The 22,812-nt window shown below is 38.6% G+C and overlaps 2 protein-coding genes across 2 annotated transcripts in view; both read left to right on the top strand.

Moving 5' to 3' along the window:
* Window positions 1-13,428, top strand: part of prlra (prolactin receptor a) — a 46,293-nt gene extending 32,865 nt beyond the window's left edge. The window contains exons 7-10 of the mRNA XM_036587783.1: window positions 2,955-3,096; window positions 4,842-4,938; window positions 6,109-6,178; window positions 7,743-13,428. Of these exons, the coding sequence (XP_036443676.1) occupies window positions 2,955-3,096; window positions 4,842-4,938; window positions 6,109-6,178; window positions 7,743-8,705 (1,272 nt within the window). The 3' untranslated portion in view covers window positions 8,706-13,428. The remainder of the gene's footprint in view (window positions 1-2,954; window positions 3,097-4,841; window positions 4,939-6,108; window positions 6,179-7,742) is intronic.
* An 830-nt stretch (window positions 13,429-14,258) lies between these two features.
* Window positions 14,259-22,812, top strand: part of agxt2 (alanine--glyoxylate aminotransferase 2) — a 29,176-nt gene continuing 20,622 nt past the window's right edge. Inside the window, exons 1-5 of the mRNA XM_036588809.1 lie at window positions 14,259-14,467; window positions 18,546-18,625; window positions 19,951-20,141; window positions 21,268-21,391; window positions 22,633-22,727. Coding sequence (XP_036444702.1) covers window positions 14,383-14,467; window positions 18,546-18,625; window positions 19,951-20,141; window positions 21,268-21,391; window positions 22,633-22,727 — 575 coding nt within the window. The 5' untranslated portion in view covers window positions 14,259-14,382. The remainder of the gene's footprint in view (window positions 14,468-18,545; window positions 18,626-19,950; window positions 20,142-21,267; window positions 21,392-22,632; window positions 22,728-22,812) is intronic.

Raw genomic sequence — 22,812 nt, 5'->3', positions numbered from 1 at the left:
GAAAGAGAGGGAGCGAGAACCTGCCAAGCAAGTCCTATAGATAGTTCTCTCTGTTAAGTCTTGGGTCCTTTCAGTGTTTCATCCTCATGTTAGTAAGTTTTTTCGTTTATTTAGCACAACATCATTGGACAGATTAACATGCACTAACTGCCAATACACCCACATTGGCTAACATTGTGCTGATTGATGAGAGGAGAGGTCAAACACAAGGCCCGCAAAATGTTATTTAAAATGAAACGAAAACATAAGTGTTCTCTGGGCCACATATTTGTTGCGATTTTTTAAAATGGCCCCTTTAATGGGTGAGTTTGACACCCCTGCTCTAAGTGGTTCGTCCTCGTGCTCTCAGAGTCTCTCTTACTGAGTGTTGGTTCCTCTCACTGGTTCTTCCTCACGGTCTTAGAAAGTTTTCTCTTCTTTAGTTTGTGTCAGATGTTTACTGAATGAAGAATGGAGACAAATGTAGAGCTGTCATCTGGAAGTGCTGCTATGTTCTTTAGCATTTAACACTTTGCTTTAATGTATTTTTTTCTTATTCTTTAACAGTTTTTTCTGTTCATTAAAATTTAACAATTGAGAACTGAGAATCAGATCTGAGAATTCATTTTAGCCATTTTTTAGCATTTTTACCAGACATCTTTTTTAAAAAAACCTGCTTTACAAACAACAAAGCATGGTTACGGTACTGGATGTTGATCACTGACCTGGAATGTCATTATTCTGGCTGACTCATTCATAATGAGCTTGTAATGTTTTTTTAACATAAAATCTTTTAATACTCTATGACTCCATGGTCTGTTTCTTGGTGCAAAGATAAAACTGCCAAAACATGACCAACTTGCGGCCATGCCAATTATTGACTGACCTCTGCCTGTCCAGAGCAGGCAATCAGCCAAAGGGATGCTGGAGGGGCAGATAGTTGACCTAAGACCGTGTTTTTAATGGCAGAAAGGCTGCAGTATGACTGCCCTTTAGTAAAACAATAACCCTGAATGACGAAAAACAGAACAGAACAGACGTCAGTGTTACGCTGTTAGTGCTACAACTGTTTAGCAAGATTTATCAGCCTTAATTTCTGAATAAAATTATTTTTCACAGCTTCAGTATCATTTGGTAAGATCTCACTGGATGAGCTATCAGTCATAATAACAATATCTTATGTGGCAAGGAATACAGACAAATGGATTCTCAACCAAATCAAGCCTTTCCTCTCACTCAAAGCCCCAAACTGAAGCTATTTTTTAGGCTTATTCTGAAAAGAACCATTTCACTGGAAAAGAAAATTGTGCTTAGAACAGTTGAAAGTAAAAGAGAAAAAGGACAATCAGCTACAAGACGGATGAAGACAATCAGAGGAATCGTGAACCAGCCATTTAGAAGCCTGAAGATCCAAACAGAAGAAGAACATTCTTGAGAAACACTATCCAGATGCTCACCAAGACTCAGTGCATACAAAGTATGCATGTAGGACAAGTCTAAATGAAAAAAGAAGGGAAAAAAGCTTGATAGCTAAGTGACTAAGTGAATTATTGGGGTACATTCAGGTATTTTGGGATACTTTAAAAAGCTGCTTATGCCTATTTTAACTAAACCTTTCTAAATATGCATGAGAATGTTTTGCCAGTTCAATGCAATAATGAAATAATAGCTTTTTATATGTGTCCCCGTATGTGTCCCATATACACTATATAGACAAAAGTATTGGGCCACCCCTCCTAATTATTGAGTTCAAGTGTTTCAGCCACATTCAATGCTAATAGGTGGATCAAATTAAGCACATAGCCTTGCAGTTTTGATAGACAAACACTGGCAGTAGAATTGGTCACACTGGTGAGCTCAGCGACTTTAAATATGGCATAGGACGCCACCTCCGCCACAGGTCAGTTTGTGAAGTTTCTGTCCTGCTAGATCTGCCCCTGTCAACTGTAAGTGCTGTTATTGTGAAATGGAAGAATCTAGGAACAACAGCTCAGCCACGAAGCAGTAGACCACGCAAACTCACAGAGTGGGGCTGGCGAGTGCTGAAGTGCACAGTAACTATGCTCACTGAAGAATTCCAAATCGCCTCTGGAAGTGACTTCAGCAAAAGAACTACGTATTTGGAGCACGGGATGTAGGGGTGTACAATGCCACTGGACTCTGGAGCAGTGGACACATATTCTGTGTAGTGACAAATCACACTTCTCTATCTGACTGTCTGATAGACGAGTCTGGGTTTGGTGAATGCCAGGAGAACCTTACCTGCCTGACTGCATTGTACCAACTGTAAAGTTTGGTGGAGGAGGGATAATGATATAAAAAATAAATAGTTATATAAATAGTTTGGTAAAATCAAGTTTACAGTTTCTCCACTCACCCCAAATGTAATCAGTCAGTCAAGACATATTTGGTGTCTTATGTTTGCTTCTTTAGTTTTTGCCCTGAAGCCAGGCTAATGCAGTAATTGTAGAAGATTATAGCCCATCAATTAGCATTGTGTGAATTGTAGCCTCAATCAAAAAACTGGGTTCTGTAAAGCTCGTGCTTCCTTGCAACAGTAGTGAAGGCATGTGGAGTAGCTTAAATCCAGACTCCAGTTACTTCTGTGAAGTAAAGACCCCAGTTAATACAATTCACATACGTAAAAACAGCCCATCGACGTCGAAAAAAGCAACACATTTACAGATATCCGCCTATTCAGCCTAGAGCAGTTTAGCTCCGCCCATTCTCACTGAAGTTATAAAGGGTGTTTCAGCCTCAAGTTTCTGATTGAGGCACAATAAAGGACAGCCAATGAGAACAGAGGTCATTTACATATATCAGAGGTTAACGGACAGTTTCAAAAGCAGCCTATTTTGTTTTAAGGGATAAAGAGAGGTCATATAAAAATGTAATATAAAAGTACCTCAAAACATTACACAGCATGATCCTGTTGAGGAATTTATTCTGAGATATTGTGCTGTGTGTTTGTACAGGAGTACGATGCTGGCATGCAGAAGTACTACAACGTCTTCAGCCTTCATTCTGGTAAAGAGTACATGGTGCAGGTTCGATGTAAACCGGACCACGGCTTCTGGAGTGAATGGACCACTCCAGCCTACATCCAAATGCCTGACTGTAAGTCAGATCACACACTCCTGAGTGTCTACTAAGAACTTTCATGCAGATGACGAACGTTGGTAATTAACATATGACCAGTGCCGTATAGGCCTGATTTGCTTGTCCTTTTTCAATGCGAAAGGATTTCTGCACAAGTAAATGAAATATTCAGAATTGTTGTTTCCCCTCTGTTTCTGGCAGCAGTCCATGTTTCCTATCCATGTTTTCCTTGATTATATAGCAAGTTTAAACAAATAGTGGAAATAATGGCTCATTTTCTTGGCATAGTTTGACGTGAAATGCTCCATTCTACAGAAATTTACCAAGTCAGAAGTCAGAATTCTTCACAGTGGTGGTGAAAGGAACCAGACATCTGAAGAGTGTAAAGCCTCTAAAAGCCCCCTAACTTTCTAAATTTTTAAATTTCCCCCTAAATTTCTAACATGAAATGGTTATGAATACACTGTCTGGTGCTTGAAACACTGTTTAATGATAGTTTCGATAAGATTTTGGCCTAAAACATATTTTTAAAACATACTCATAACAGAGAGGTAGATGCAGGGTGCTGTAAGGCAAAACAGTTCCAATGAAACCCTATTATTTCAGGTTTAAATTTGTCAGAACTCTTTTACCATTAACAGTGTTACACATAAACACATATAAAAACGAGGACACATGTAGGTTCACTGGTGGTTTTGTATAGTAAGTAAAATGCCTACATTTGTATTGCTGAGAACACAGCGCCTGGTTCCATTCACCACCACTGTAAACAAATCAGTAACTTTCTCAACAGTAAATTATTTCACTTCGAAACACTCTGAATGACTTTGTTTGCTTCTCCATGACTGAATTATGTAGAAATTTTGACAAATTGGTGGAATTCCCCTTTAAGTCAAGTGACATACATACATATACATACATCATCTAAACCGCTTATCCTTCTGGGTCACGGTGGGGTGCTGGAGCCTATCCCAGCTGTCATTGGGCGGAAGGCAGGATACACCCTGGACAGGTCGCCAGTCCATGGCAGGGCAGTCAAGAGACATACTAGATCAAAATATTGAGATAATGTCATTTTTCCCACATACTAGTTCAAAATATTGAGAAAATAAGTTGTTTTCTCAACATACTAGTTCAAAATATTAAGAAAATAGGTCATTCTTGCGATATACTAGATCAAAATATTGGAAAAAAGTAATTTTTTTGACATACTAGTTCAAAATATTGAGAAAACAGGTAATTACTTGGTCATAATAATTACTCATTTTGAAACTTTTCACATATAAATTGACATACAACTTCCAGAAAGTGTGTGTTTTGGGGGGGGGGGGTCATAAGACTTTTCACCTGGTAGAATTTCTTTTATTGTGTTGTTTTTATATACATTAATCTTATCAAGCCTGTAGCCAGAGCTGTTTGTCTTCCACCTTTAATAAAAGCATCAGGCTTTAGTCACCCTGGAGCTTAATGCCAAACGCCGCACCCGTGGGAGACCCCCCTGACAACGGCACACATACAGTGCAGTTTTAAGGCCCGTTTTTGCCGAGAAGGAAAACAAACGTATGGCGTACGGTGTGTGATATAGAAAGTGGTGGATGGAGAAGGACACAGTAGATGAACTGATAACACCACCATCAGCTCCACCACTGCAAAGCAACCGTAAACAGCTGTCAACATCAGCATAACCGAAACACCCCTTCTAAACTGTCACACTGTGAAATTTTACATAATCCTACTGACGTGCTCATTGCTCTGTCTCATAGTCAGGCCCAGGGAGCGCTCCATATGGATCATGATGACAGTTTTCGCAGCCTTCATCCTCCTCATCTTCGCCTGGACGATGAACGTTAAGCGGAGCAGGTGTGTCTGAGATGTTTATCTTTTTCTGATCATTCCTCCATGAGAGTTTCCTAGAAACGTAACTTTCATACCTCTCCACCGTCCTCAGTCAGGTATGCCTCTAGGGCAGACATATTCAAATTTTCTCTCCATCTGCCCCATTGTTTGAGAATCCCCCCCCCCCCCACACACAAAAGCATTTTATTGATTTATGTTTACACTACAATTGCTTTACATTTCTAAAACAATAATTATGAATACAGTCTTGTGCAAAAGTCAAATTTTGTAAAAAAAAAAAAATTACTGTAAATTTACTATATTTATTATACCAGTTTGTTATTTCACAGGATCATACTGTAAAAGATAGGGTATTTAGAGTGGTGCAGTAGTTTACAGTCACATACCAACACTTTACACTTTATAGTAATTTACTAGCAGCAGAGTTTTAAACATTACCGTAAATCATTGTAAATATAATTTGCTTCAAAATTACTGCAAATTTCAAAGTTATATTTTTTAAATTGTGTGCATATTTTTATGCAAACATAAAAGTGATGGCACTTTTATATTTTATATAATGCTTTAAACTCATAATTGGCAACATTTCATTCCTGTAAGATCTAGGTAGCATCAAGTGACTTCTGGAGTTTTAATGCATTATGGCTAAAAAGAGTTTAACAAATCACTGATATTTCAAGATGTGTTCCATATTCTAAAGTAGAGTTTTGGTCATCTTGAGACCAAAAAGAGCTGAACAAGATAAATGTGGACAAACTGAACACATATCATTAATAGGTTTTGAATTTGGGATGCAAATTGGCTTTTAATTGTAATTTAAATTTGGTTTTACTGAACAAAGAACCAAAGCCTAAAAAAACCATGTGTGTTCTTTAAAATTAAAATATTAACACAAATGTATGCTGTAAAAATGATTCCATGATTTAACCTTAAAAGTAAGTAACCTGGTTGCCTTAAAATGTTGAGTCAAACTTCTATCAGTAAGTTAACAAAACATTCTGTGTTTTATATTCTGTTAACTTATTATTTGAAGTTCAGAGAACTCAAAATTTTAAGGCAACCAAGTTACTTACTTTTTTACACTTAGACAAATTTATTTATTACAGTGTTGCATACTGTAACAGTTGGAACCATAATTCACTATAATTCGGTCTTCTTCGTTTTTATGTTTAGTGTGAAACACTTTCTGCTGCCTCCTGTTCCTGGACCAAAGATCAGAGGCTTTGACCAACAGCTGCTCAAGGTAATACAGATCCATAATCAATACAGAGCAATGATCATTTTCACACACATTTTGTCCAACTTCATTAAAAAAGCTTAATTGTCTTAGTTGACGTATTAGAATGAAGATGTATTTGTATTTGAGCCTATCCCAGCAACCATTGGGCGGAAGACAGGAAACACCCTGGACAGGTCACCAGTCCAACACAGGGCAGGAAAAATACAGTTGTTTGCAAAAGTTTGAATACCCATGGTCAAATTACATGTTTTGTGTTTTTTCTGAATGAAAAATATTATCACTTCCTTTAGAGTGAACTAGCTTAAGTACATATTTTTGCAAATTTTATTTCTATATGAAAAAAATAAAATTTTAATTTAAACTGTCCCTTAACTTTTGCACAGGATCCATTATGTGTTTTATTTTTTTGCAATATGTGAAATTCAGCACATAAACAGTAAACGAGGATTAAAGTCTGCAGAACTGTGTCTCTGTAGAGGATGTGTAACTTAATTCCACTTAGAAAACAAAACATGTCATTTGAAAAGGGCATCCAAACTTCTGCGTGTGTATTAGAGTAGCAGGGTTGATAACTGTTATACATGCTTTAAGTAATAAGCATTTACTGTTGCCAGTGAAGACGTTTAGTATTTCAGATTATCAAATCATTTAAATCACAAGCGGACTTGTCCAGTCACCTGACTGATTAATAGCCACGTTTACATGCAGCCTGATAATCCATTAATAATCCGACTAATAGCTCAGTCGGAATAGAATATATCCATGTAAACACCTCAATAGGAATAGACTAGTCCGATTGAGGCCATTCGGAATGCAATTTCTATCTGATTGAACAAGCTGGGTAATCCTGTAAATAATCTGTTAAACAGAAGAATAATAGTCGTGTAAACGCCTGTATCTGATTACATTCCCAATCGGAAAGTTTAAGTACGTTCTTATGTGCGTCACGTCATAGAGAAAGTTTATATCATTCAACATGGCGGAGCAGAAACTGGTCTGCAGAGGAGACGAAGTTTATGCTCTGATCTTTAAAAGACGGCGGTGGGACGGACGTCCATCTTATGTGTCTCAGAACACGACGTCTTCCTCTCGCCCTTCTTTAATAAGGACATGTGAAGGACGTTTTCCTGAGTCTGACATCATTTTAAAGTCATTAAAAACACAAGCACTGCTCACTGCTGCTCGTCTCACTCTGACTGGACTCACATGATGCTCGTTGGCAGGGTAACGTCTACACTAAGTGGTTCTCTACACCTGCACGTAATTTTGGATCTGATTACTTGTAGTGCGCATGTAAACAGAGGTTTTCCATTAAGTAGAGTGAGCATATAAACACCTCAGTCTTAGTCTGAAATCGGAATGTATTCAATCGGAATGACAAAAATCTTTGTCTGTGAACACAAACAGTGAGTATTTGACTAAATACTGTTATATGTGCTTTTGTGACTTGTTGATTCCCATTATACAATCTTTTAAAACTGACTAATGCTTTAAGATTGACTAATTACTGTTGCTTTTGCTTTTACCATTGGCTAATTACTCTTTACTCGTCCTCTTTTGACCACAGAGCGGAAAGTCTGAAGAGATGTTTAACGCATTGGTGATCCAGGGTTTCCCCCCAACCACCAACTACGAGGACCTGCTGGTGGAGTATCTGGAGGTTTATGATGACGAGAAGCAGGAGCTGGTTCTGAACGGGAAGAACCTGCCCAAGGGCTCGCTGAAGTCCAAGAGCACGTCTTCAGACAACGACTCTGGCCGGGGCAGCTGCGACAGCCGCACACTGTTGATGGAGAAGTGTGCAGAGGGTGCGGAGGAGAGTGGAACGGAGCAGGAGCTCAGCCAGTTCGGAGAGTCCAGCTGGGCTTCTTCTGACAGTGGTGAGGGCAGGGACAACCCTGCCTCTCCAGGGCAGGAGGACGGGAAGGTCCAGACATGGCCTCCTGTGTTCTCGTCTCCTCAGCCACACCATTTCCAGCAACAGCAGCCAGGAGGCACCAGAGCTTCCTACCACAGTGTACCGGAAATTTCCTGCAGATCTCCACCTGTTCATTCATCTTGTGGTCAGCAGAACCATTTCAGCAAGCCTGATTTCTACCAGTACACTCAGATGCACAGCATGGATAGCATTGAGCACAAGCACGTAGCACAGGTGCCCCAGTCCCAATCTGCTGAATACGTAGAGGTGCAGACAGTCAACCCAGAGAATGTCCTGCTTCTCAGACCTCTATCGAATCCCGAATCGCATGACCCAGAACTGTCAGACTTTGCCGGGGAAGACTACAGCAAAGTCCGAGATGTGACCTCTGATAACGTTCTGCTGCTGCAGAGAGATTTGAGTGGACCACAGTATGTGGGGGATTATTGCCAGGACCAAAGTGGACAGGTTGACCCCTGCTTTATGCAGCTGCAACAGGAGGAACAAACCTGCAAACCCAACGTCCATCTTCATCTTCCTTCTCCCATGCTCCAGGATGGCATGAGGTTGGCTGGGAACGGCTATGTGGATTCAACTATGATGATGTCCTAACAGCTAACAGCTAACAACTGTCGGAATGCTGCTATGGCCCAGGCTTGGTCTTGGGGTGCCATTGTCACTTGCCTGCTGTAAGACATCAACAGTAGCTCAGGAAGGGTTTGCTCACGAGCTGATCACCTGGATCAGGTATGCTAGAACATGTCAGGACAGAGGACACCAAGACCAGGATTGAGGACGATGTAAAAGGGGACGAAATGAGACACTGAAACAGAATCCCAGCCAGAGACGTTTGTCTGAAAGTGATGACCTCCTCTTAAGCTCTTACAAAGCATTAGTTCTCTTTCCTCAGTGGCTCTAAAGACTCTATTAGCAAGAGATTTTAGGTGACTACCGTTTCGGAAATTAACGGTACACACTCCTTTTCTTAGCTCTCCTTTTATCTGCTATGTATGGGGTACACAGAGGAAATGAAGCGGTGAAGCACTACTGAAGTCCTTTCTATGCTTTGTGTTGCATGTTGTAGTTCTAAATCTACAGAAGGAAGTTGCTGTTTGTGAACTAATCACTGTTTCTAACATACTTTTAAGACAGAAGGGAAAAAGTAAAAGCTCTTTTTGGTTTCTCTGCCTTTTCTTTAAGGGGAAAATGTCTTTGCTGTCACGTAGGAACTTGTACGTCCCATCGAGGTATGGATCTAATCCCTTAACCATAGTCTTAATTTCACCTGTATTGCACAATAAGACTCAGCTGGTGTAAAACTGGAGTGAAATTCATTGATGATTCATTCTGGAAAACTCTCAAGGATTGAAAATACATAGCTCTGAGGCACTTAACCAAGCAGTGGATTCAAACCGAGACATTATTGTTATAAGGCACTGGATCACTGCCATGGCATGCAAAGGTTCAGAAGGCACTGGATTTTAACTGTCGTAGTTGTAACTGACTGTGTTTTGTTCGCTGCCTGCTGTATTTAAAATATTGTATCTTGCCATTATAGCTCGCCATGTTTCCATGGACAGTGAAGAACCATGTTTGAATCCATTTGGGAGGCAAATTGGAATGTACCCCCAACATTTAGCACCATTTTAAGTATGTACTAAAACATTAAGATTAAGGGTAATTCTGTCTATTCTAGCACACCAGCACAAACCTTATGTTTGTTTGAGCCAACAAACAAGTAAAACCCATTTTCTGCCGCAAACTCTTACTGATCTGAAGCAGGATGAAGTCTACATGGTGCATTCACACATGTGAAATTACAGCCTACAGTCTTATGGTCAGTCATTTCATACCTCAAGTCAGATCACTGACAATGCACTATGCGCCATGTAATACTCTCAGAAATGTAATTAGCATCATGGCACAGTTACAGTTAGTGTAATGATTTCTTATGAAGCCAAATACTCTTCATCGTTTAAAAGTCAGGGGATGTGTTTGTCGTGCTACTGTCCATCCTGATTTTGTGATATGAGAACTTTTGCCAAAATGCGGAATGCACTCAGTGACCCAAAGTATACTTTGGGGATGTTGTGTTCATCAGGCTCTGTTTCTGACTGTAAGAAAGAACAATTGACAAATTCAAAATGTTCATTATCATAATGCAAATTGCACACTGATCAGTGCCGATTCCAAAAGAAGGTACATGTTTTTTTCATCGAGTTTAATCGAGCAGTTGTGCCCACCCTATGTCCTACTACCAAATGTCTTCTTTCTTATGTGTTTAGTTTTGTAGGACTGCACTAATGCAAAGATTTGGACATGTCTAGACCAGCACAGCCCAATACAGCTCCTGAAGGACGCAAATATTACATCCAAGTTTGTTGGATATGAGTTGGAACAAACCTCTTAGGCCCGGTTCACATCTGACATTAACGTGTGTCTTGGGTGATCTAGTCATAAATGGAAAGTAAAAAGTAAGTACAGGTGTAAAAGAGGTCCAATGTGATTAGGGCTGCACCGATACCTCCCTGAACTTAGTTGCATTGTCAGTATTGGTGAAAGGAATACGAAGACCATGAAGCAGTTTTTAATTCACGAGTCAATGTTAGTCCAGGTTCAAGGAAGTGAACAATAGATACATTCATGTAAGGCATTGCGGCCTCTTGGAGTAACAGTAGCCTTTAGCCTTGATCTAGCTTTTAGCATAACAAACTACTAGCCGGAGTAGTGTCAGTCAGTTGCATCGCAGAGTGACCTGGTAATCACATCAAGTTAAGAAATCCACTGTCAACAGCTGTTACCGACAATATGAAGGACTGTAATATTTACCGAAATCGAACAAAGTCTGATGCTCAGAGATGTACGACACACATATGAGCGTGAAACAACAATCAGCACTGTTTTCGCAAAGCCAGAGAAGCACGGCATATGTTGTTATGGTTCTTATTACTTTATGTGATAGTACATATAAATTATATATAGTGAATAAATAACAATAGATTTGTTTTTTTTTAAGCATTGAAACTGGTTATGTATATAATATGTATATAAGTATATATATATATATAACCCAACAAGTAAATGGCTATTGACTCAAGCTTGGTATTTCTTATTTGTGACACAAAACACAGCTTTAACCAAAATAAAAAGTGGATTTGTATAAATATCAGGACTTGTGAGATAGTTACGTTAGACAGAGTCAGTATCGACATCAGTACTCCGTATCGGCCAATACTTAACGATCAGGTATCGGTGTCTGTATCGGAAATGTAAGAGGGGTATCGGTGCATCCCTAGATCCAGTTACTCAATCCACCTCCAGAGGACCACATAACATTTATAATGCTGAAGCGCTTTATTGCGTCCCTGACAACAAATACCTTGCAATGAAGAAATATAAAAATTAGAAAAGTAAATAAAAAAGTGCTGATTTCTTTTTTTAGTGTACTCAGCTTTGGCACTTGTGAATAATCTAAATACCATGCATACTGTGTTCATCAAATCCCAGTGATTAGTATACAGCAAGGACACAGGGCTGCTCTGAAGGTATTAGATACTGAATAAGCTTTGATTTGAAATATTGTCCCTAGAGAACATTTGCCTTGAAGACACAAGTCTCAGGTGGAGACAGACTCACTTTGAATGTATGTATATACTGTAAATATCCCTGAGGCAGCACTGATTGTGGGCACTATGATGAACCATAGTGTCAACTTTATAACACTCCTTTATTTTCTGATTTTACTGCAGTCAGTCATTCGCTGTCACATTTTGAAAGAACATACTGTACATCATCACTGTCTTAACAAAACCTAGCTGCCCGTTACATTGTGTGAACGTTCATAATGAATGGACCAATAGAAATGCTCCAGAATCACTTTTCCTTACAATAAAGTTAGGAATATTTGTTTTGCGACTCCTGTAAAGTTAACTTTTCGCAGACACAACAAGGTTTCGTTACAACAGTGATGAGATGTTTTTCCTGTCTTTTTCTTTGTGAATCAGAAATTTTGCTTGTTTTTCCAGGTCAGCTGGAAAACTGGCCCTGGATTTTACTGCAAGTATGCAAAAATAGCTGTCAGTACTACTGTATGCATCCTTTAATTTGAAAATACAGCTTTTTTGCACAACTTTTGGCTATGAAAACTGTTGTATGTCATAATTATTATATTATTGATGTATTATTGATTCCTCTGACCAGCTATGATATTGCCTTACTGTATGTATAAAGTATCTGAGATTACGTTTAAGGTTTTGTCAGAAGATATTTTTTAAAAAGTGTTATTTACTACAGACATGTTTATATTTATGTTTAGAGCCATAGCCAACATTAATGACCAGAGCCACCAGTCATGTCTGGTGATTATTTAGAATAAGCCAGACAAATCATATATTATTCAGATGTAAAAAAAAACTCTATGCATACTAAATATGCATGTAGTATTTACTAATATATAACACTAAAGCTGATGTATAACATTAATGTAGGTGTAAGCACTCAAATGAATTTATGATTAATGAAAATTGATCATTTTATCTCACATTTAATATTTATTATCTCTATGTACTTCAGATGTTATGAATGCACATAGAATAATTTATGTTACTCTCTATTTACAAAGAATGGATTTGTGGATGCAGTTTTAATTTATTTGCATAGCCTACATGAAAATCTTCTTAACTCTTGGATCTACTTAACCCCTTAAAATCCCAGGCCTTTCACATACTAAGGCTTCTTATCCAGCAACTAAGGGACTTGAATGCAAACTGGTTGAGCTATTCTTCGGTTGTAGAAGTGTGTAATTAAACTTCAGGCCCATTGGGTCCCATTTAAGGCCCAATTAAGGCATTAACCTGTGGTAAAGGAGCAGACAATGTGACAAAATGGCAGACAGCTTCATCGTGGTCTTGGTTTACGACCTCTGAAGCATTTGGACATAGGATTTATCCCAACACATGGACTGCTCGGACTAAAATCCAGCCAAATTGTGCAAATTCATTCACTGGATGCGTTTGGAAATAACTTTTTTTTCACCCATCTGGGAATTAAAACTCCCTCCGTTTGTCTTTTCTCTCCTTTCGGATGAACCGTTTTGCTGAGATCAACACTAAAGACGCTCTAAAGTCACTTCTGATGGATGTTATGTTGGTCAAACTCTTTCTGTATTGCACTGTACGTGATGTAATATATCTTTTTTTTAGTGAATCTGAAGTCACTGGAGTTGCTGCACTGACTCTTGTTATTTTACAGGCTGTGTGACACGTCCTTATCATTTAATGCTTTCTCATCCAACATTTATTTTTTGAATGGCACAGCGTGATAAAATAAATATACAAAAAAAAAACAAACTGGGACAGGTGGTGTCATTGATGCAAAGCACCATTCTTATGAAGCACTAAAAGCTAATTGAATGCTAAGAGTGCACCCCTACCCTTAAGGAAATTCTTCAGCATGCTAAACAGCTCACACGTTATTTTGACAGTCCCCTATAGACGGTCTACCGGTACTTCATAATAATTAATAAGAAACTTTCTGGTGGGTCTGATTTAATAGAATCTGTCACAAACGACCTCGAGCTCAGTTTCATTTCACAGATATTTGGTTGAATGTTAGTTGAAGACTAAGCATCTACAGTGTGAGTGAGTTACAAGCCAAGGCCATGAGATGCTTTGCATATTTAATTAATCAATTATTTAGTGATTGATTGATTCATAAGAATTTCAGTATAATACAAGTACAGTGCAGCCTAATGCAGCCAAAGGGGATACTTTACAAGCACATTCTAGGGGTTAGACCCACATGTCACATCTCATTCAAGACTAAATATATTCATTCATAACTTGCCTACACTTTTTTATTTAAAAGCATAGGCCTTCATAAAGCTTTTATTTAGGTGATCACCAGTCACAAATCCTTCTCACATGCTGTCCTTAAAGGACTTCCAAGCACTATCAAACATTAATCTAAATGAGAAAAAAAAAGGCCAGGAAACAGATCTGAAGGTTTTTTCATCAGAAAAGGCCGCATGTTCAGCAAACGCTAATGTGGCTGAAGCAGCTTAAATTTTTCCCCACCTGTTTTGCGGCGCATGAACTATTAACCAATCCTGGCGCGGAAGGCGGAATCCTACTAGCCAATCACAGCGAGACTTGTCCGGAATACGGGTGGGAAAAGAAAAAGTGCTGGAGCAGCTGTTGCGCCAGACTTTCTCTGTCCAAACGCAGTCAATGTCTACAGACGTTTGTTTCTCTCCTGCTGAAAGTTACAGAAACGTGTAGCAACACTGAAAATGCATACCATCCTTTCACGAACGCACCGTCCACATTTTCTCGGGAAAGCAGTCGATTGTGTGGCCAGTGTCCATCTTCCGAGTGGTGAGTGTTTCAGTGTCCAGTCCCTTCACTGTGATTTGGAATCTCGATCTTATCTAAATAACTTTCCCACGTTTTGCATAGTTTAGCTTATCAGCTTGTCATCGCTGATTTGCATGTACGGTTATAATGGAGTGATAAAGCCAATCATAGCGTTGTTAGACAGAAGAAGTGCGCAGGTCGACACTGGCTTGCAGCATTATTTGGGAAAAAAGCGCAAGAAAAAAGGGTTAAACTGCAAATTAGACAGTAAACACCCCAGTGCTAAACCAACACGTACACCTTCAGTGTTCAATTTTACACTAAAAAAAGACGTTTTACACTTTACACTAATACTTACACTGTTAGATTAACACCTACAGTATTGGATTAACACCAACAGTGTTACTCTGTTAGATTAACACCTACAGTATTGGATTAACACTAACAGTGTTGAATTAACACTTTACACTAATACTTACACTGTTAGATTAACACCTACAGTATTGGATTAACACTAACAGTGTTACTCTGTTAGATTAACACCTACAGTATTGGATTAACACCAACAGTGTTACTCTGTTAGATTAACACCTACAGTATTGGATTAACACTAACAGTGTTACTCTGTTAGATTAACACCTACAGTATTGGATTAACACTAACAGTTACTCTGTTAGATTAACACCTACAGTATTGGATTAACACTAAGTGTTGACACTGACACTATACTTACACTGTTAGATTAACACCTACAGTATTGGATTAATACCAACAGTGTTACACTGTTAGATTAACACCTACAGTATTGGATTAATACCAACAGTGTTACACTGTTAGATTAACACCTACAGTATTGGCAGTATTGGATTAACACCAACAGTGTTACACTGTTAGATTAACGCCTACCGTATTGAATTAACACCAACAGTGTTACACTGTTAGATTAACGCCTACCGTATTGAATTAACAGCAACAGTGTTACACTGTTAGATTAACACCTACAGTATTGGATTAACACTAAGTGTTGAATTAACACTGACACTAATACTTACACTGTTAGATTAACACCTACAGTATTGGATTAATACCAACAGTGTTACACTGTTAGATTAACACCTACAGTATTGGATTAATACCAACAGTGTTACACTGTTAGATTAACACCTACAGTATTGGCAGTATTGGATTAACACCAACAGTGTTACACTGTTAGATTAACAACTACAGTATTGGCTTAACACCAACAGTGTTACAGTTAGATTAACACCTACAGTATTGGATTAACACCAACAGTTAGCTCTTATTAGAAAAACATGAAATGCAGCTGGACTCTGTTAACGTCACCTGTTAAATCATTAGGATCCTTTTTTGTCCACCCATCAAGAAATGGCTAAACAAATTGAAAAACCACCAGGAACATACAGAAACTCATAATGGTTTCAGATTTTTTTGTTTTTTTTTCAGCAGGGTAGTCCTGGTCTAAACAGGACTTTAAATGGAGATGTTCTATTCAAAGTGAAATTTAGTCCATGACTAGGCTTAATCCGTGTCTGGGAAGCCAGCCCACAGTGTTAAATCAATTTATACAGTGTTGGATCAACACCTACAATACTGAATCAACACCCACACTATTTAAATGAACCTTTATACTGTTGGATTAACAGCTACAATGTTCCAATTCCAGCTGGACACAAATGGCCACTGTAAGAGTGATGATGTGATAAGTATTAAATAACTTTAATAAGTACTTAGGACTAAAAATGTAATAGGAATATCCTTTTCTATGTCTTGAAGGTGGGAGAACATTTGAAAAACTGAAAGTGCTAGCTTCTAAATGTGGCTATGCTAGCAGTCGAGATTTCTTTATCATGGTGGGAAGGAATTTTATGCTGGAAGCCTCCTTTAATTTTTTTTTTAAAAGTCACTGTTTTTGGTTATTTAGTAGTTTTATGGCCTGTCAGTGACAATGATGTATTGCCTTAATTTTGAGGAAAAGACAGTACGCTTGTGAAAGCTGATCAGGCCAATCAATCAAAACTCAAGACTTTCACCCGCGTCGCAGGCACATGACACACCAGCTGAGCTCAGCAGGAGGACTTGTACATTTCATGCCTTAGCTGGACTAATTATTTCCCACTTCCCAAAGCCTCATATCTCAGAATAGCCGAGGCATTCTCAGCAGTAACTGAGAACCCTGTAAATTATTGTGTTGCAAACTGAACCACATTAATGTAATGCTAACACGGGATTAGGGCCAGTGCAAAAACAGTCTCTCCTTACCATGAGTTCTCACCCCTCGCATGCTGGATTGCATCATCTCTGACTGGTATGAGAGGCAGTTCTCCTTCAGGCTCAGAAGGGACTATTAGCTAACACTGTATTTAGACAGTCCACTGAGCTTTTTAGGAACACCTGCCCTTGTACCTACACCATATAGGCCCACTATGTAGGTTTACAGTTAGAGACAGTCACTTATCTGTTGATTCACAATTATCAGGCCTGCTCTACCCAAAGAGACCACCACACAGCAGTAACATTGACATGGTAGTGACATGGTGGAGTGCTTTAAGTTAGCCATTGTGAAGCCATTCCTGAGAAAACCAGACCTTGCTCTCTCTGATCTCTCTAATAACCGTCCTGTTTCCAGCACTCCTTTTCTATCTTAGAGTTGAGCAGGTTGAGTGTACAGTTCAGTGCTCACATGCACTTGAAAAGCATGCTGTGATGTTGAATTCGCCCCTTTGGTGCGGACCATCATAAAAATGTTCCCACCATCAGCAAACTGAACAAAGGTTCAGTTGGAAGCAGACTTGATGGACCACAGTTCTGTTGCTTGGTGTGCACCTGAGTCCAGGTGGGATGTTCATACTTGTCGAAATAGACGAAAAACTACAGAACAAGTTTGCATTCACATTACCACATTTGCGTTCACATTACCAAATCCAATTTTTTTGCCCTAATGTGACAAACATCTAATGTTTTCAGAGCTGTATGGACACATAAATCTGATCTTTTCAAATCCAATCTGAGCTACTTTCATATGTGGTCCTAGATTGGATACATATCCAATATGTGGTCATGCCTTGCATGACCTTAATGAGAACGCTCGGATCATACCTACCAAACAAGGTAGGTATGAAAGCACCCTTAGTGTAAATGGGAAGTTTTACAAACATAGAAGAACATGATATGGTGTTCCACATGGCTCTGTTTTAGGGCCCTTACTCTTCTTTTTTTTACTGTTTCTAGGTTGTGTAATTTACAAACATTTTTCCATAAAACTGTTAATGAATCATCGTTATATCTATCAGCTCAGATTCAATGATACAAAGACATAATGAAAGATTATGTTAAAGACAGCAAAAGATTGTATAAAAGTATAAATGATCGGGAACTTTCTGCTGCTCAGTTCTGATCAAACAGAAGTATTCCTGTTTGTTTGAAATAAGGTTGCAGATTTCATCCTTAACCTAAATGGTTTTTCTGTGCAACTAAAAGCTACAGGCAAGGACCCTGGTGGAATCCTGGATGCTACTTTATCATTTGAGACCCATATCAGTTACACTTTGAAGACTACATTTATAATATATCCAAAACAAATTGCATGCTAACCCTACAAGGTGCTGAGAACTAGTTCATGTTTTCCTGTCTAACTTTTGTATTGGACTACTGGTTGCCCTGCTGTCTCTCTAAATAAACTCCAACTGGTTCCAATTCCTTATATTGTACTTAGTGTGGCTATGTATGGCTGCAATTACCCAACAACAAATAAGGCCAACTCAGATTACTGAAGGCAGTGTCTGTCCATCAATCAGAATCTTCTGTGCTGAAGTATCACTACACTGGCTTGGTTTAGTATTTTCTTGCTCTAACACACCTGGTTCATGTCCTCAGCTTATGGTCAGGTAGGCAGGATAAACACTAAACTGTACACTGAGATTGAGAAATACAGTCAGAAACCATTTCAGAAAGTTCAGACTTTTAGAGTACAGCATAGTGGATTACCAGGAGTCAGTTTAAGCTGATAATAATAGCACAGCCACAACTGAGCCTGACCACTGCGCTTGGATTAGATAACTGTAAATCTGTCTCTGCTCAGGTGCGATGTGTCAGAAGACAGCAGTGAAACACCCATCATCTCAGATGCCCTCATGTGACTTTAAGCCTGATTCATACCAGGTAAGGCTGGAGAGGTGCAGCAGTGGCAGGTGCAGCAATAGCAGCCACAGTATTATCAGTGTAATATGTTATGAACCGATTATATACCAAGAGTGTGAATTATTTTACTAATATGTGACAAAGGTTTTAAACCCATTACAGACCAGTAGCCACTTGCATAAAACATCTTAGGTGAATATTGGGATTAAGTTTTCAGGAAATTACAGTACTGTGAAAAATTCTGAGCCATCATTATTTTTTAATTTCCAGCCAAAACACCCATTAAGTACAAGTTATTCATTTTTCTAGGGAGACAAGATATAAGATAACCCACATGCATAAGGAAGGATAAGTCAAAAGAAACTAAGTAAAACAAAACAAGAGTTTCCAAAACTGGAGGTAAAAAAATGATTAAAAGCTACAGAGAAAATAGGACTCCTAACAACCACCTGGAAGACCTGGTAGACACCAAAACTGCCCCCATCAGATAGACAGCACTTAAAGCTTTCATCTTTGACAGAGAGGAGAAAATCAAGCTGCTTCAGATCTGAAAACATCCACAGGTGTTTCTGTCCATCACTGTGAGATGACGACTCAGCACTATGGGTCTGAAAGGCTGTGTAGCTGTCAAGAAGAACCTCACTGAGAAAAGGAGACAGATAAAGAAGATTCAATGATGTTGAACTGGACCAGAGTTCAACATCATTGAATGTTTGGGATTACTTCAATCATGAGAAGCAGAAAAAGCAACCAACTTCTAAGACTGAATTTTGGAGGTGTGGAAAAATATCCCTCCAGATTTATTTGAAAAACTAAAGAAAGCCCTCCCAAAAGGAATATAAGCAGTAATAACGGCAAGGAGTTGAAAACTTGTACTTAATGTCCATTTTTACTGGAAATTAAATAAATTGAAGGGTCGCTTTTTGCACTGTGCAGAACTGGCAAGTGAAAGTAGAGTTTCAAAGTTTTGTCACTTAAGTTTTTAAACGCATAAAACACGTAAGTATATTTTTTATCTAAATGCATATAAGTGCCTCTCTCTGTTTAGATCAGTTTTTCACTTAAGTATTTACCTTAGGATAAATATTTACGATGTTTTATGTAAGTGGCCTCAGGAGTCATGAAAGCCTTTAAATGGTGTTAAGGATTTTTGTCTAAGTCTTAAATAAGGACACTGAGCTGAAGTGTAAAGATCATTTGATGCAGTTACTACAAGGAACACTCAGGTAGTCAACGCAGTGGTTTTCCATAAATCACTAGTTTCTAGTCCCTGCCTTAGTGTATAAATCTACTATTTACTGGGTTTAAAAATAAATGATGATATATTTGTGTTTGGCTTCCTGCAGGGCATGTCTAAGGAGCGTTTGCTGGAGATCAGGAAGCAGAACTGTCACCCCATGACTATGAAGGTGACGTACTACAGGCGGCCTGTGTTTATTCATCAGGGCTACATGCAGTGGCTGTGGGACGTGGACGGGAAGCGCTATCTCGACCTGTTCGCCGGGGTGGCCACGGTCAGCGTCGGACACTGCCACCCGTAAGGTTAAATACAGTCTGGTTTAGGAATGGAAGGATTGACCCGATTACAGATGGTTACAGAAGTAATAACATAAAATAAAAAAATAACTTAAGCTAATTCTGTACTTTATGATAACTCATTCCATGTGTCTGATGAGGAAAGTTGGTTTGTGGTACAACAAATAGAGAATTTGGCCCTTTGAACAGACAGAATGGACTTTATGGGCACGCTGTCCAAGAGTTCATTAACCCCTTAAATGGCCAAGATCCAAAGTTGTATTACACACTCCCATAACCTGAGAATAGCTCAACCTGGTTGAGGCCCCTGATGTTACTGAATTAGAAGCATTAGTATGTAATTAACCTGGGATTTTAAGGGGTTAAGTGACTTAAAGTGCTATATATATAGTGATTAATGAAGTTAAACCAGACAAAACATATTTTAGCTGATTCAGTTGTAGCTTTTAATCTGGTGCACAGGGGTTCAACTTGGTCTGACAAGCAGGAGAGATGAATTCCAGGAGGCTAAAGCTTCCATCGGTCCAGCCATTCAAATGTAAAACTGTGTACGCCTGCAGTTACACTTACCATATTGATATCTCCTGCTTTATATATCAAAACACAAAAACAGGAATAATATCGTGCATGTTCACAGAGATTCAGTTTTGTTTCCTATTACAATGGCATTTGTTTCTATCTGCATGTAACTATAAATATTGCAGCAAAATCTGCAATAATGATAAATATGATAATAATTCAGAAGAAAAAGGAAGGACTGGTAATAGCTGTTATGGCCTAAGCCAACAAACAATCATAGCAGAGTAAAGAAGTGTTGAAAATGACTCCAGAGCAGTTTACTGCTTCTTTCTTTTTGCTGTTACTGGCTATAACTAAACAAAACAATAATCTATTTTATATTTGGGGTTTAATTAGAGTCTTAAACTGTAATTGACAGCTTGATATCTGACAGCTGTTTTGCGACTAAGCTGTGTGCCCCTTTTTTTGACAATCTGTCCAGTGACGCCCCCAAATTATGTCCTTCCCAATGTCTAAAAGTGGAGAGGACATGTCCCCCTCTGTCCCCCAGTGAATTTTCACCAGTGTTTGTGTGTAGAGCTCTAGTCTAAAGATTGTGTGTGTTTCAGGAGAGTAAATGAAGCAGCGGTGAAGCAGCTGAAGCATCTATGGCACACCACGGCCATCTACATCCACCCTCAGATTCAGGAATATGCAGAGAAACTCGTCTCCCTCCTGCCTGAACCACTAAAGGTACAAACAGACTTTACTCCACACTCACACTAAAGTTATAGTCTTGTGAAAAATTGGATTAACACAATTTTCCCCTTTTTAGCCAAATGTTATCAACCAGCCAAGACATGTTTGGTGTCTGAAGTTTACATCTTTAAATAGATAGATAGATAGATAGATAGATAGATAGATAGATAGAACGTCATTGATCCCACAGGGAAATTAGTGTTACAGTAGCAATACATATAATTGCACATGAACTTATTACATGTATTAGGCAAAAATAAAAAAAAGACATGAATTAGGCGGCAACAAAAAATTACACAGGTTAGAGTAAAGTATGAGAGTAGAAATAGAAGTATATCTGTTTGCATATTTACATAGCATATAAGACAGATTTGTTGTATTTACATGAGAGTAGGTTTTGCACTAAGTGGTTTACAACACAATAAATATGGTCTTTAGTTTTGTACTGGAGCTACCAGGCTAATGTAGCTAACAAGTAATGGAAGTTTACACCTGCCTGTTAGCATCGTTCAAACTCCATGTCCTAATCATCACACAGTTGCCACAAATTGCTTGTTCAGTAATCTCACATTGACCTGTTAATGTGGTTTCGGACACTGTATGACCCCTTGTTATCTGTAAACATGGACGATGCATAGCTAGAAACAGTAGTGGCTACTAGTTGAAGCCAGATTTTTTTATGTGTAGTGTTGTCCATTTTTAGATTTATAGGTGCCAACTCTTATGATTACCTAAAATAACATATGTTTTTTCATTCAGTTTTGGAGGGAAAAGGCTGGGATACAGGAAATCTGGTTTATTACAGGTCCCTTCATAAACTCTGGCCAGTTATTCTGTCAGAATATCACAGAAAGTAAAAAAATGCATTCCTGATTAATGAACATGATGACCAGAGGAATATATCACAGTAAAGAAAATCTAAAAAGGATAAACTGCTGTTGTTGAAAATTATTTTAATTATAGAAATGTAGTATGCAGGTATTAGTCTGTCTAGGGTTTAGACACCTGTGAAGATTACATCTAAAATATTTCAGTGGGCATAGTAAAACAGAGCAGTGAAACTGTACTTAAACTGACAATGAAAATAATCATCTTCACTGAGCCAATGAACATTTAGATGAGGGAGCATTGGTAATTAGCTATAGGAGCTTTGTGTAGCTGGTCTAAGATTGCTTTTTTTGAGTGTAGGTGTGTGTTTGATTGTAATTGTGTTCGTGTTCTCTTTCTCGTTCCAGGTAGTTTACCTGACAAACAGTGGCTCGGAGGCTAATGACCTGGCTACGCTCATGGCACGGGTGCACACAGGCAACTATGACATCATCACACTAAGGTCAGCACTGCACACTGTAGAAAGTGGAACAGGGCAGAAGTTGATTTAAAGTGTTCTTTTGAGGTTTAATATACATTTTATGTAT

The sequence above is a fragment of the Colossoma macropomum genome, unplaced genomic scaffold (genome assembly GCF_904425465.1).
Source record: "Colossoma macropomum unplaced genomic scaffold, Colossoma_macropomum, whole genome shotgun sequence".
NCBI lineage: Eukaryota > Metazoa > Chordata > Actinopteri > Characiformes > Serrasalmidae > Colossoma > Colossoma macropomum.
Note: the sequence above shows the minus strand (reverse complement) of the source record. Positions and strands in the feature narration are given on the sequence as shown.